General features: G+C 37.2%; 4 protein-coding genes across 4 annotated transcripts; 3 read left to right on the top strand and 1 right to left on the bottom strand.

Moving 5' to 3' along the window:
- Positions 1-83: 83 nt before the first annotated feature.
- Positions 84-837, top strand: Bfra_003705 (uncharacterized protein; the record flags this gene model as incomplete). Its single annotated transcript, XM_037334111.1, has 3 exons — positions 84-161; positions 416-481; positions 613-837. The coding sequence occupies 3 exons, from the start codon at positions 84-86 to the stop codon at positions 835-837; spliced, it is 369 nt and encodes a 122-aa protein (XP_037194198.1).
- A 1076-nt stretch (positions 838-1913) lies between these two features.
- Positions 1914-3334, top strand: Bfra_003704 (putative 8-amino-7-oxononanoate synthase protein; the record flags this gene model as incomplete). Its single annotated transcript, XM_037334110.1, has 3 exons — positions 1914-2748; positions 2812-2954; positions 3029-3334. The coding sequence occupies 3 exons, from the start codon at positions 1914-1916 to the stop codon at positions 3332-3334; spliced, it is 1284 nt and encodes a 427-aa protein (XP_037194197.1).
- A 947-nt stretch (positions 3335-4281) lies between these two features.
- On the top strand, positions 4282-4956 carry Bfra_003703 (putative fatty acid desaturase protein; the record flags this gene model as incomplete). Its single annotated transcript, XM_037334109.1, has 1 exon — positions 4282-4956. One exon carries the CDS (start codon positions 4282-4284, stop codon positions 4954-4956), a length of 675 nt encoding a protein of 224 aa, XP_037194196.1.
- Positions 4957-10497: 5541 nt separating this feature from the next.
- Positions 10498-11973, bottom strand: Bfra_003702 (putative glycosyltransferase family 31 protein; the record flags this gene model as incomplete). The annotated part of the gene is made up of 2 exons (XM_037334108.1): positions 10498-10860; positions 10951-11973. The coding sequence occupies 2 exons, from the start codon at positions 11971-11973 to the stop codon at positions 10498-10500; spliced, it is 1386 nt and encodes a 461-aa protein (XP_037194195.1).
- Between the last annotated feature and the right edge of the window lie 3195 nt (positions 11974-15168).

The following is a 15168-nucleotide window of genomic DNA, read 5'->3' as shown; positions in this document are numbered from 1 at the left end:
AAAGCTTTTTGGCGGAACACGGCATCTTTTGTTCGGATCAAACGGTAGCATGCTTCTGGACTCCAATTATCTGGGCGATCTGAATGGCGATAAGACATATTCCACCGCATGGCGGAGATCTTGGCCCTCCTTCACTTAACCAGCGGCCCATGGAGACTGCGGTACGGTGGAATAGACTCTTAACATAGTCGTGGCATTGACTAAGCTTAGAGAGTCTGGGCATTGACGCACATGATCTCTTTGGCATTAAGTAGTGCTGATAATATGTTATGCTCTGAAGTGGCAACATTGCTACCTAGCTGAACGTCCTTGATCTTAGGATCGATGCTTCGACGAGTACTCTCATCCTCAGACCCATAGTGAATTTCAACCTGCTCAAGAAGATTGATATCAAACAAAGCATTTTTAAATTCAGTATCCACTCTTTCTCTATTGCAAGCCCGTTGTCCTCGAGGGAAGTGCACTCGAGTTGACGAATACAGTGAGTATGTTAAGCGTCCTGAAGAACCGCATATTTATATTTTTGCGCTCATCCTTAGATTCATGAATAAAAGTCATCCATCAGCACAATTGGACTGTCGCAACAAACATTGATTATATCATCCTCAATAGTACAGTCGCAGTCAGGATGGAGATGGTCCTCGTTGTCGCAAGTGCGGAATCCTCCTGGGCTCGGATTGGATGACGCGGTCAACATCGGTAAGCCTGTGCATGACTTACGCTTTGGACATAAATGTAGCGGCGCTTGGCGATTCTAAAGACGCTGGGCTGTGTAGGCTCGCGAGGAATTTAAGAATCCCAGTTGGGCTCGTCAGCGACGCAAATGATGACAAGTAAGCAAGCAGAAATAGCCATGAAAATACTGGTAATAAGGCTCCAATCCCACAAAGCAGAAAAAGATGGCCACAGCCTCTTTCGTGAGGCTATGATTAGGCGACTATAACCGATTGTTGCACGGTAGAGTAAGGGGAATTCAGGTGTGTATCACAGATACAATTCATCCGTCTTACCAAGCACCACCATGTTCTCGGGCAATGCTTTAATTGATCGCAAGCATATGAACAGGATCAGTGGCTTCGCAAGAGTCACATTGTATATTGGAACTGGGATAGTTACTTCTTGTTCGCCTTAAAGGAATGCGAGTGCGTTATTGTGCGTTCAATTGAATGTGCGGATACATCGTCCAACTTTGTGATCCAATCTAAGAGATCTAAACTTAATAACCACGCCATATCACGCCGTTTCAGAGCGTTCAGTAAAAATATACTTCAAAGCAAGTGCTTTCTACTTGAATGTTGGTATATGTTGGTACACCATCTTCAGTAAATATGATTTGCAGATTCGTGCTGTGCCGAATAGTAAAGTAAGCACTTACCGAATTTATATCTTGTTCCGGGACCGATATCCTCACCGAACTCTCCAAGGGCACATGTCATCCTTGTTCAGTATTGAATGTTGGCTGACAGTTGGTGATATAATAATGTGATCTGCCTCGCTTCGTATCATACTTTGTATCTATTGACTGGATAAAGATATGCAATATGTTGGTCTGTTGGCGGCTGAAGTTTGTAGAGTCATAAAGTGATCTACAGGGCTATAGTGGTGTAGAAACTCGGGTTTAAGGGGTGGTAAGGCTGACAGATTGTCCATTTACAGTCTGCTCGGATACTATCGTCATCTTTTTAGGAATATCAGAGTGCGTATCAATACATCTATCACTCGGGATTGCAGTCAAGTAGAAATGTGTACTATTCATCAGGCGCAGTCATCACAAAAACATGCCTGGCTTAGTATGCCTTCCATTACAATATCACATGTGTTTTAGACTTTCCAATTTGTTTATATACAATTGATGTATCTTTCTTTTGGTAACAAAAAATCATCATTCGATCGATATTCATCACAATCTTCCAATGTCTCCCGATAACCCCAACTTCAATCGCTGGGTAGCCAGTCAAAAGCCCCGCGCTCATACTATGTATGATGCACCAGCCTTCTATCGCAACCTGGAGCAAGCTCTCGATGTTCGAAGAGAGATTCAAGATCTACACACTCTAGTTAAAAACACATGGGCCAATGGAGAAACCATAGATTTCTTCTCCAACGATTCTCTTTCCTTTGGTGCCAGCGGAAGATTACGCAAGGCTTTTGATGAAGAATTAGCTCGAAATCCGAATGTACAACTGGGAGCTGGAGGTTCTCGCTTAGCGGATGGTAATTATGATTATATTGAAACAGTGGAGCAGGAAATTGCCGATTATCATGGCGTCGAAGCGGCGCTTATTGTAGGCTCGGGGTGTAATGCTAATTGCGCGACTTTTGAAGCGATTCCACAACCCGGAGATGCTATTGTTTATGATGAGTTTGTTCATCCAAGTATTATGGATGGGATATCGCGGTCGCTTGCTACTACGCAAGTGTCTTTCGCTCACAACGACGTCGATGCATTTCGTCAAGCTTTAGCATTCTTGTCGGATTCACAATCCCTTATCAAACAGGGAAAGAAGTGTGTTCTTATTGTCGTGGAGAGTTTCTATAGTATTGAAGGGGATATGTCTCCCCTGAAAGAACTAGTGCAGGTAGCAAAAAAGATATTTCCACACGGTAATGCACAGTTTATTGTTGACGAAGCGCATAGTATGGGGGTGGTGGGTGAGAGAGGATTAGGATATGTAAATGCCTTGAAACTGGATTCGGAAATCGCTATCAGAACTCATACATTCGGTAAAGCGTTCGGCTCAATAGGAGGTAAGTGATCTCTCTCCTTTCGACTCGCGTTGCGATATCTCCGAGACTAATAATGTACAAAAGGTGTGATACTCGGTAGCCACACTATCAAGAACGCATTGGTGAACTTTTCTCGTTCGACGGTGATTACTGCAGGACCGGCTTTCCATCAAGTTGCTGCGATTCGAGCTGGATACTCTTTACTTCCACAACCTGAGACTGAAGCAGTAGGTCTTTCTTCATTGCTTCCCTTTCTTTCTCAAAACAAAATCTTCTTCGGAAACTAACACATAAAACCTAGGGACGATCCAACATTCAACACCTCGTAATACACTTCTTCCAAAAAATAACCTCGCATCCCATCTGGCCCCTCGCCAACGAACTCGGAATAATCTCAGTCCCCCTATGCGATTCCTGGGAAAAACGCGCGTTTCAGACACAGTTGATTCCGCTCTGGACGCGAGATGTACATGGGAAAGAATTGGCGTTTTATCTAGAGGAGAATGGGTTTGCGGTGTTTCCGGTGAGGTATAAGGTTAAGGATGGGATGGCAAAATTGAGGATTATTGTGCATGCGGGACAGACGGGGGAGGAGGTGGAGGTTTAGTGAACGCGATTTGTGGTTGGGTTAAGGGGGTAGTGAGGGGGTTGGGGAGGGAGAGGGAGATGGAAGTGGGGGGAGGAAGAAGAATGGGAATGGGGGGAGCGTGGTTTGGGGGATGAGAAAGGTGTGGGGGTTTGTTGGAGAGAAGAAGGGTAGTGGTGATGAAGATGTGGATTTGGATGTGGTTGGGGATGAGGAAGAGAGAGATATTAATAGAGTTTGACGGCATCAGATATCGTTTAGTTTAGATAGGTAAGCAACTTCTCTTATTTTTGTATTGCAATCTCAGCAGTATCAGTATCAGTATATTCCTCCATAATATCCATTCATCACATTCGTTACATACATCTGTTCCTTCAGCAAACACCCATCTTTCTTTCATTCTTTCCGCCTTCTTTCCTTTCCTTCCTCCTTTCATCCACAAACCAACCACCAAAAATAATATAAATAAACATCTCCACCAAACCCCCAATCTTACGAGTATGTTACATATGCATGAAAATACGGGGTAGCGAATCACAACCCCCGAACCCCGCTTCCATACCCCAACTGTTGGTATTGTTTGTATGTTGTCGACTTATCATTTATCATTTAGCCTTTCTCATTGAACCTTTGCATGATACGATACAAATGAACCTATCACAATACAATACAGTACACCGCTCCCCGACATCGGTAAGGACCAAAGATAAATAGATAAATCGATATACAGCTTACGCTACTTCTCACACTTAGGTAGGAAATCCCATCCATCATTTCATTTTAACACTGATATTGAGTCTTGGGAAATTGAAAGGAACCAAGTAGATAAACTATATACAGTGTATAGGCTATACGAGTACGAGTAACTCAGCAAAACCAATCTCGCAACTACAACCGAGCAGCCATCATCAACCTCAATTCCTCATCCGGGATCCATCTCCAGCCAAGCGGTCTAAAAACTATCAACAATGACCTCCCAAATCCGTATCATCTCCCGCCCCGAAATCGCCCACCTAATATCCCACGGTCATAAAATATTCATTTTAGATGGATCCGTCATAAAAGCCGACGCATGGCTGCCCTTCCACCCCGGCGGCGAAAAATCAATCATGCATATGATTGGTCGCGATGCCACAGATGAGATAAACGCGTTGCATTCAGAAGGGGCGAGGGAGCGCATGCGGAAATATGTAATTGGGAGGATTGAGGGGAGGTGGGAGAATTTGGTGCCGCCGATACAGGGAGGAATGTATAGAGCGGGGGTAGTGCAAGAAGCGGGAGAGAGGGATGAAGTGTTAGATAGGGGAGAAGAATCGAGGTTTCCGGGGGATGGAATACCGGGATTGCTGGGTTGTGATGGGGGAGGAGGAGGGAAGGGAGATAGTTTGCGGTTGAGATGTATAGGTGCCGAGATGCAGAGTTCTCGTGCTCCATCTTCATCTTTTTCATCTTCTCTATCCTTGATGAAAATGGAACTAGAAAAGGAAAAAGAAAACCCACACCTCACATCCCTAGAAGCCCTAACAGCGCACTCCATATCCACCGATCTCTCCAAATACCCTCTCTTGACCCCAAATCCCAAGATGAGATTATCTTCCAATATCGCCAGCTCGATCAAAACTTCGTTCCGAAGGTCTTTATAATTGCCCATACAGTTCCTACGGTATCGACATACTTCGCTACATCCTCCTCTTCACTCTCTTCTGGACACTCTTGCAGTCTTCATACTATGCTTTCTCCGGGCTTTTCCTCGGATTATTCTGGCACCAGCTAGTATTCACAGCCCACGATGCCGGACACATGGGGATAACGCATGGGTTTCATACCGATAGCTGCATTGGGATTTTCATAGCCGATTTCCTTGGGGGTCTATCCATCGGATGGTGGAAGCGAAATCACAACGTCCATCACATTGTGACCAATTCCCCTGAACACGACCCTGATATTGAACACATGCCTTTTTCGCCATTTCTCATCGATTCTTCTCTTCTCTTTATTCCACTTACTATGATCGCCATATGAAATTCGATGCTACGTCTCGATTTTTCATTAAATATCAAAATTATCTCTACTATCCCATTCTCCTCATGGGAAGATTCAATCTGTATGTATTGGCATGGTCCTACCTCTTGAGCCCTAGCCAGGCACCTCGTAAAGGGCCAGCATGGTGGCACCGGCACCTCGAAATAGCAGGCCAGATATTTTTTTGGTACTGGTTCGGCTATCACACGCTCTACTTGCGTATTCCCACATGGTCGTCCCGTATAGCATTCCTCCTAATCTCGCATATGATTACGGCTCCCTGCACGTCCAACTAACGCTCAGCCATTTCGCAATGTCGACTTCGGACTTGGGAGTCTGTGAATCGTTTCCAATGAAAATGTTAAGGACCACCATGGATGTGGAGTGCCCTCCTTGGATGGATTTCTTGCATGGGGGACTGCAGTTCCAGGTCGTGCATCATTTGTGCCCGAGGCTCCCGAGACATAATTTGAGGAAGGCGCAGAAGTATGTCAGGGAGTTTTGTAAAGATGTGGAGATTCCGTATGTGATTTTTGGATTTGTGAGAGGGAACAAAGAGGTTATCGGGAGACTGGGCGAAGTTGCGACGCAGTTGAGGGTTTTGGAGGAGTGTAGGAAGGTTGCTGCACGGGACTTGATTGAGGGCCACGTCGAAGTCACACTAGGAACGACGTAGGACTTTTTCCCCACACACCCTCTTATGATAAGATTGATGTACTATCTATCGCTTTGTACTAGCCTCCAGATGAACGGAAAAATAGGTTCAATGAAGACTTCGTTCTTAAAAGGCTCTAGTAAGTCAGGTTATCAATTTCTATTTATAGATTATAATCAGAATTAGAATTAGAATTAGCTGTTGCGCGAAAAGAATCTGAAATCTATGAATTTATAGAATTTTAAAATTATTATAATCATTAATAAGAAAAAAGAAATTCTATAAGTCCGTAGTCTGAAAATTCTTTTTCCTGATGATTAGTATATAATAATATATTATAAATAAATAGTTATATTTTTTATATTAAATCTCTATTAAATGATAATAGTCCTTTGAAATTGATAAAGGAAAGTATCATTTAATATTAGGGTTTAGTAGTAGTAAGTATATCGAAAATGTACTCAGTAAATGAGTAAGGGGTTATATAAAACTATATTATAATTTAGTTGAAACTAATTTTATACTCTAATCAATCTAAACTATATTCAGCTCTTTATATTTTATTTTATTCTAATACTAGCTATCGGGGGAAAAGAATTTTCAAACTACAAATTCGTAGAATTTCTTCTTTTTTATTGATTATTATAATAATTTAGAAATCCTATAAGTTTATAAACATTAAATTCTTTTTTTCTAAATAACTAATACTAATATATAAATTCAAACTCTAATTCTAATTCTAATTCTAATTCTGATTCTAGTTCTAATTCTTTTTAATATATAATATAAAATATAATATAACATATAGGGAATTCGAAAATATGGGGAACTCGAACACTTTTTCAATTATTTTATATATAATCTTATTCTACAAGCTATATAATCCTCTAATTCCAATTCCAAATTATTTAAATTATTCTTTAATTCTTCTTTTTTAATTTCTTCTTCTAATTCTTTAATTGAATATTTATATAACTATTCTTATAGCTTTTTCTTCTTTAGTTTTTTCTTTACTTTATATATCATTTTCAATACTTCTTTAATATTAAAAACAAATTAATCTTATAATTTAATTCTTTTGTTTTTAATTCTTTTCTTTTAAGTTTTAATTATTTTCTAAATATTAAAAAGCTATTTTCGAAATAAGGTTATCTTAATATTTTGAGATTCTATAAATCTAATTATTCTTTTAGTATATTAATAAATTAATAATATAAAAGAATTATTATTTATTAGAATTAACGTGATTCATATACGAGTGGATCATATCACCGAGTGGATCACTTGAAAATGCACCAAAATTGGCCATTTTTAATATTCTTATTTTAATAACTAATCGTTATTTTTGAAAGATAAAAATATATAAAATAATAATAAACGTTATATATCTCAGAAATCTTATTTTTTTAGAAATATTTCTATTATATTCAAGAAAAAAATGAAAATGTCACGATTTTCGTTACAAAAAAACAATTTCTATAAAAACTCTTATATTAATTCGAATTTTTAAAAAGAGATTAGATTTTTATAATACAATTATAATTAAATTTTATATATTAAAATTTTAAAAGATTCAATTTATAAATAAAGAAAGTGCACGGTTACGCACAGACGAATTTTGTATGTAAATTGAGTGATCTACTCGGTGATGTAATCCACTCGTATATGAATCACGTTATATTAAAGATTTAATTTATTTATTTTAATTTTATTCCATTTAGAAAAGAATTCCTAAATATAGATAAATCTAGATCTTAATTAAGGGTTCTTATCTATAGAATAGAAGATTATTAGGAGAAATTAAATAGTAATAAATTAAATACTTTACATGAAGCAAAAGGTATTAAATTAATTTCTTTTTAATTAGTTTTAATATTAAAAGAATTCAATGCTTTTTTTCTAATATTTGAAAGAATTCTATTTATTTAGTTTTTTGAATTTGTTTTATATTAACTCGAAAATATTAATTAATCTTTAAAGTATAATATTGTTTTATTTGTTTATATATTATAATATTAAATAACTAAAGTAAATAAAAGTAATAAAAAGGTAATATAAACAAATTAATATTATTCTTTATATAAAAAATAATAAAGCTATTTATAATATAATTTGAATAATTATTTATAATCAAAAATCGAGATTGATTATTTAATACTTTTTTGGATTCTAATTCAAAAACTCTTTTTAATTATTTTAATTTATAGCTATTTGAAATCTGTTTATTTATATTAATAAAAAACTATTAGTTTTGAAATATATTCTTTGGAATTTATATAGAATTTATATTCTAAACCTTGAAAATGATTATAGATAATAAAGTATTTCTAATTATATTAATATATTCAAATACAATTAACGTAACTTATGGTGAACCGGGTCATATGGGGAACCGGGTCAGGTACCTTTACACCAAAATTTGTATGTAAAGGTACTTAGAGCGACTTTTTATATCTCTATGGATATTAAAGATAATTTTAATTTTTTTGATAATTAGGCTTAATATCTAATAAAAATGTAGTATTCAAGTTACAGAACACTTTTTAGTAATATTGTTCTTGAATTAATACGATTTCAAAAATTCCCATAGTAATTTTTGTTAGACAAAACCGAAAATTTGAAAGAAACTTTAATATCTTTATTAAAAAAGATTATATCTCTACAAAATTTTGTTATATTAAATATTTATATTGAATATATCATACTTCAAAATATCGAAACTATATCTCTAGTATTTATAGAGTTATAAAAAATCGCTCTAAGTACCTTTACGTACAAATTTTGGTGTAAAGGTACCTGACCCGGTTCCCCATATGACCTGGTTCACCATAAGTTACGTTATCTATTTTTATTTATTAATTATAATTTTCTAATTCGATTTCTAAATAGAATTAATTATTATATAAATATTTTGAATATTTCTAATTTTAAATTTGATTTTATTTATATTATATATATTATTTAATTTATATTTTTACTTAATAAGATATATACGAAATATATTAAATTAAGTCTAAATATTTCTTAGAATTGTTTCTTTAATTTGATTAGACTTTAATTGATATAAATAGTATATTTTAAATTCTAAATATTGTTTTTGGAATTTATAGATCTATTTGTAACTTATAAATAGAATTTCTATTAAAATAAAATTTTGAAATAATATAATTCAAATATATCAAAAACGAATTTTATGAATTATTTCCTTTACTAATATAAATATAATAGGGAATCTAATAATAATAAATTATGAAATCTATTATATAAGAGTATTTTCTTCTATGTTTGAAAGAATTTAAGTTATTTTATAGATTTGGGAATATATTTTCTTTTAATTAGTCTATTAGCTAAAGTTGATTTAAGAATTTCAAAATACTCTATAGTTTTCTAATTAATTTAAATTCTTTCAATTGAAGTGAAATTATAGCTTTTTAAAATTTCTCTTTAATTTGAATAAATGTAGAAAGTAATTAAATATATATAGTAAAAGTTATTATAAGTGTGACGATCCGGCCTCAGGCCTAGATTAGTCATCCATTTGCCCCACCTGGCAGGGCAAATCTCGCTTCGTCTTGGTCCCCTCTTGGTCCCCTCCTGGTCCCCTCCAGGCCTATAAAAGCCTCTTACAGGTTCATTCTTTGTACAGTAGTTTGTTATTCTCTAGTTACGATAATTGATTCATCCTATCACTATGACTTGACTCCGTTGCCGTCACAATAAGTTCCCTATATATTCGAGTTCCTTATATGTTATATTAACTTTTATTTTAATTCAAATTTTCAAAAAATAATTCGATTATTATATTATTTATATAAATAAATATAATAATTTCCTTAAAAAATCAATTTATATTAATAAATAAAGGAAGTATATAGTTATATATAAATGTATTTTGTATGTAAAATACATAGTAAACTTAATACAGTATACTTAGTATTAAACCACGTTATACATTTTATAGCTTTATGTTTTGAAATCTCAAGTAATATTAATAATGATATAAATTATAGTACTATATTGACTTTACTATCCCTATGGTGATACTAATACGATTTATTTAGTAATATGATTAGTAATGAATTATATTAAGGGTTCCTTAATTACTAATCTATAGATTCATCTTATTATCACCTCCAGTGGTCCGGGCCCCACCCGGCTTAGTAACTTCTACGAATCTATCACCTCATTTCTAAAAAAAGTATGTTCATAAAACAAAAATTAATTCTTAACTTATTAAATTGATTCAAAAAATCTATAAGTAACTGAATTTTAGTAATTTGCACCCTATTTTCAGCAATCTCCTCCCTCTGTTTTATACAAACATTCCACTCGTTTAAGTATTCATCCTCAGACCGCCAGAAATCCAATGAGTTTAGGCTCTTACTACTTGACAAACGCTGTCCGTCGACATTCTCAGCGCCCAAGAACAACGTCTACATATACATCGCTCTTCAACGCTACATTCCTACAAAGCGAATAGTAACCAGCTCGATATTAATACGCCCACTCACGGATTTGAATGCACCCAATGCGCGCTTGTGCACTTTGTCTTCGTTGTCCAGTCCTGAATTCTCTGCAAATTCCATCCTGAGATATATCGGTACTCTCCTTCTGTATCCGGCACGCGCTTTCTACCAACTCGGATGTTGTGTGATAGAGCACATGTGGTTCCGTTGACGACAAACTGAAAGCACAGGTTGTCCGCTTCACAGGCTGCTGAACACTGCTCAAAGGATGCCAAGACGCTTTTCTTGGTGCCCTTAACATGGTGAAATATTTTCCATCCGTCGTCTGTATTGTCCCAATCATTCATTCTGTGAACTAGTTGCAGAGCAACGTACTCAAACAAATCTCTAAATAGGAAGGGTTGCTATATGATAAGTATACTTAGCACGATATTGATGTTGAACGCAGAGGATCAGAAGGATGAGAAGGGTTCGCATATAAATTGATATCATACCATGCTCATCGTTCTGGATTTCCAGTTCTCGACCCATCGCCATAGATCTTCCATGTCTGTCCCTGTAATGTGGTGCAAAGAAATTACCGGCTCACACCACATCTCGGGCCCAAAATTAATCGTCACTGGTGGGTCTCCGTTAAACAAAGGCCAGTACCCTTTGATGTCGATGCCTTTCCGCTTCAGCGCCACCGACAAAGCCTCATCACCACAGCACAGCGCGGTCGTGTTTACACCATATTGGCTATACATTAACTCTTCGTCGCCACCCCGGCTAGGCATATTCAGTGTCTCCAAGGCCTTATGCGAGAATACATAACCGCTCCCACCATGCGCAAACGGGGGTATAGGGCCCCAAACTGGACTCCCTATATGCATATTGTTTGTGGGGTTTAAATGCTCCAGCAACACAAGCAGGTTATTCCATTCGATAAAAGTATCCGTATCAATAAAAACATACCACTTCCGCCTCCCGAGGACACTGCTCTCGGCCCCCAACATCTTCCAAATCATACGCTTAATAGCCATATTCTTATACCTCGCCAACTTGTGCCCTCCCTTTAGTTCGTGTGTATTTCTCCCTTCTCGCCGATACATTTGCAACTCATCATAAAATGCAAATTCTGGATATTCTCTACGTTCCCGCACCGAAACATCCGCTAGCGCATCATATATCCGAAAAGCCCCGGTCTCCTCCTCCAAATCCGAGAATATCAAAATGTTCTCAGCCGGAACATCAGACAGTATTGTCGCAAGCTGATACTGCAGTCTCTCCTTCGGCTCGGAACCGCCTGTCTCTATAACGATTTGCACATTGTGCGCAATTTTTGCACGTGACGCAGCGCATGCGCTGCTGAAGGGAGAGAGCTTGTAGCAGCTGTGATCCCAGGGCCAGGTGTCATACCGTCGTGCAAGCAAGAATTCACGGAGCTGGAATTTGTGCGCTAGAAGTAGGATTAGACATGTGCATATGGTAGCTTTGAAGAGCCGCTGCCTCCAGACACGAGACGCGTAGCGAACCATGATATGGCACTACTACTGGAGTTCTGCAATGATGGCAGTATGGTAGGTAATATTGGCGATAGTCGGTATGTATTGTCACAACGGCTATTGGAAAAGCCTCACTAAGTCATTATACATATTGCTTAACGCTTAAAAGGCTTATTAAGACTAAGATTAAGACAGTTTAGGCTGCGCAAAAATAACCCGCAATCCGTGGGAAATCGCAGACAATCCACCTTGCCGGTTACCCGTTGGAGCTATTAACTACCCCTGGGATACCTACTAGACTTTCAGAACACCCGCTCGGCGGGTTATATGTAGGTTGGTGGGTATCTGCAAATTAGTGGACTATCATTGGCTCTAATCCATAGGTCAATTGGATTTTAGATGTTACAAATCACCCGTGAATTACCCATTCAGATTTCCCAGTTATCCGCTTCGCTGACGGGCCCGTTTGCGCAGCCTACTTATTCTACGAATCTTTCATTATTAGGAAGATGGAATTTTATCTCTTCCCTTGTCACTCGCTATCGACCATTTAGACGTCGATGATACAGCTTACGCCTTAGCCTTACAGGTGCAGCTAGACCTAGAGCTATTTGATGTGGTGGGGTTCCCGCTTTCACTTCTCTCAAGGATTCGGGGACCCCGGTAATTCGCAAGGGTGGCCCTGACCATTTCAGCTGCAATAGGTGTAAATAAGAAGATTAAGTTCGCGTAGTGTTCTTAGTAGTCTTGCTTGTATTTCGTCTATATAGTGATGCGTATCATATTAAAAGCTTAATATGTATCGCCGTTATATTACCGTATACTAGTACAAACACGGAGTTCGTGTGATAAGTTTTCTTATGTACCTACCAGTCGGATCATGGCAGTGGGGCCGGTGCCAGGTAAGAACATCTGATCTTTGTGCACACAGACCCGTTGCAGAAGCTTTAACGACATACCCTCTATATCAGCGAAATAACAGGCGGGAATTGACCACCATTTGAAAGAGCTTCAAGAACTCAAATCTCTTTTCAATATAATATTAAATGATTTAAGTACCTTTTACCAATATAAAAAAGACTCAAATTTTCACTTGATCTTTTCAAAACTCAGTATTTATTTTGAATTGAATTAATAATTCAATAAACAAGTGATTTTCAAATAGGCTCAAAAAGGTCAATTTCCGCCTGTTTTTTCGCTTACGTAGAAACACCCAAGACAACCTCGACAACCACCAAGTTAGTAGTGGTTACATTCATCCAATTCTCCACACTTGTTGGAATCTTCAGTACACCTGCAGCTGGAAAATAGGTTATGGAAACAATATCACACCCAACTCGGTTTACTACCCGTCTTGATTACACCTCTGTAACTAGCCTGAGACGTCTCTTATACCCTTAGGGAGGTTCCTACGAGACGAAAATCACGATAATAATAATAATAATAACAACAATAATAGTTTGACTTCATAGTATTGTACTATAGGATGGGTGAACCGTTTTTGTGATTTAGATTCCTCAATGTTCCATTGGGGGCTAAGTATTGAGTTCGTTCTTGTTAATTCTAATACCCTTCATAATCATACTCTCATTTTCATTCTATATACTTTCTACTGTATTCCCTGTATAGCTTCTTTCAGTAGTTTTGCCCTTAGTAGGATATTTACTTGAAGAATTTTGTTTTCTTGATATAAATAATAATAAAGAGGGGGTCAATCTTTTTGATATATTATCTGATCTACCCTTTTGAGTTTCATTGGCTATCATTGCTGATTTTGTTGATATAAAATAAAGTAATATAATTATCTAGTATTATATATTGCTTTTACTTTGCTTAACATTTCTTTACAAATTAAACAAGAATTATTCCATATTTCATATACTCCTCTACATACTACACAGATCCTTATAATAGATTCATCCGATTTATTAGAATAATCTTTTGAATTGTATATTTTCTACAATAGCTACATACTATATTCGTATTATACAGGGTTTCCATGTGATTATATCTTTAATAATTATAAAATTGCTTCAATCGATATTGTTTATAGTATTATATCTTTCGTATTAAAATGCCTCTCCCTATCAAACAAAACTTTCATTAATCATTTTGTTAGTGTCTTCTGATTTGATAAACTCTATAGTTATTAGTTAAGGCTATTTTGGTAAACGCAATTCTGAAAACTCATCCAATATATTTGATCTCTACATTTTGTACGAATATTCTACTGACGTGTAATAGTTCAACTCTGATCTCATCAAACTTTTCTATATCCATCGAGTTAATCCTGATTCTATATCCATCGAGTTAATCCTGATTCTATATACAAGCTTTTGAAAACACTTTCACCAGGTAGAGTTTCTTACGGGCGTGCTGAGACTCATAAAAATCTAAATTCTTGTGTTGAAAAATTTGAGGTGAAACAAATTAAACAGACTGAAACACGAAGATTTCTCCGTCACCATCCATTGCTTCCACACTTCATGCAACATCACCTCTCCGTCACAGCTCCTCCCTTATCGAATCGCCCTTTCTGCTTCGTCACAATCCATCCGTTCCCCAGCTCTACACCACCCAACCAAACAAAGCATAACGTCCTACCCAACCCTAATACATGAACCACGGAAATTAGCATCAGGAGATAGAATGTACTGCGTCCACCGACCGCAATGCTTTCTAGGAATACGTACTACGACTACGCAGCGCATACACAAGTTTGCGCGCATGTAGTTCCAGACTGGCAGATAAGAACATTGCCATTGCATTTGCAGTAGCTACTTTCGCAAATGTTGGTGTCAGTCAGCCCGGCTTCACAAGAGACGTGAGTTGCAGAGGCAGTCCACACCAAAGCTGCGGTGAGGAGGAGGCTGGCTAGGTTGAAACGCATTTTGTTGTTTGGGAGTTTGTTGGCGACTGGCTGGTTGGTGATAGGTTACAATTGTATTGTGATTGTATTCTGATTGAGTTGCTTGCGGTTTTTCTGAAGAGAATTAGGTGGTCGAAGCGGTTTATTTATATCCATCTTGGGAGGATGACAGGCACCTTTGCTAGCATGGAAAGAGTCGCTTCCCACTAGAGAGGATCGAGACTGTCTGACTGTGCTTTTGTCGGAAAGGGAACTGGTTAGCAGGCTAATGAGAGCACTTGATCAAAACCGCTACATCTCACCAAGGATAATATGGATCCATTCCGGCAATTATATTGAATCCTACCCTTAAAAAACAC

The sequence above is a fragment of the Botrytis fragariae genome (genome assembly GCF_013461495.1).
Source record: "Botrytis fragariae strain BVB16 chromosome Unknown tig00000045, whole genome shotgun sequence".
Lineage (NCBI taxonomy): Eukaryota > Fungi > Ascomycota > Leotiomycetes > Helotiales > Sclerotiniaceae > Botrytis > Botrytis fragariae.
The sequence above is the reverse complement of the archived record's forward strand: the minus strand, read 5'-3'. Positions and strand labels throughout refer to the sequence as shown.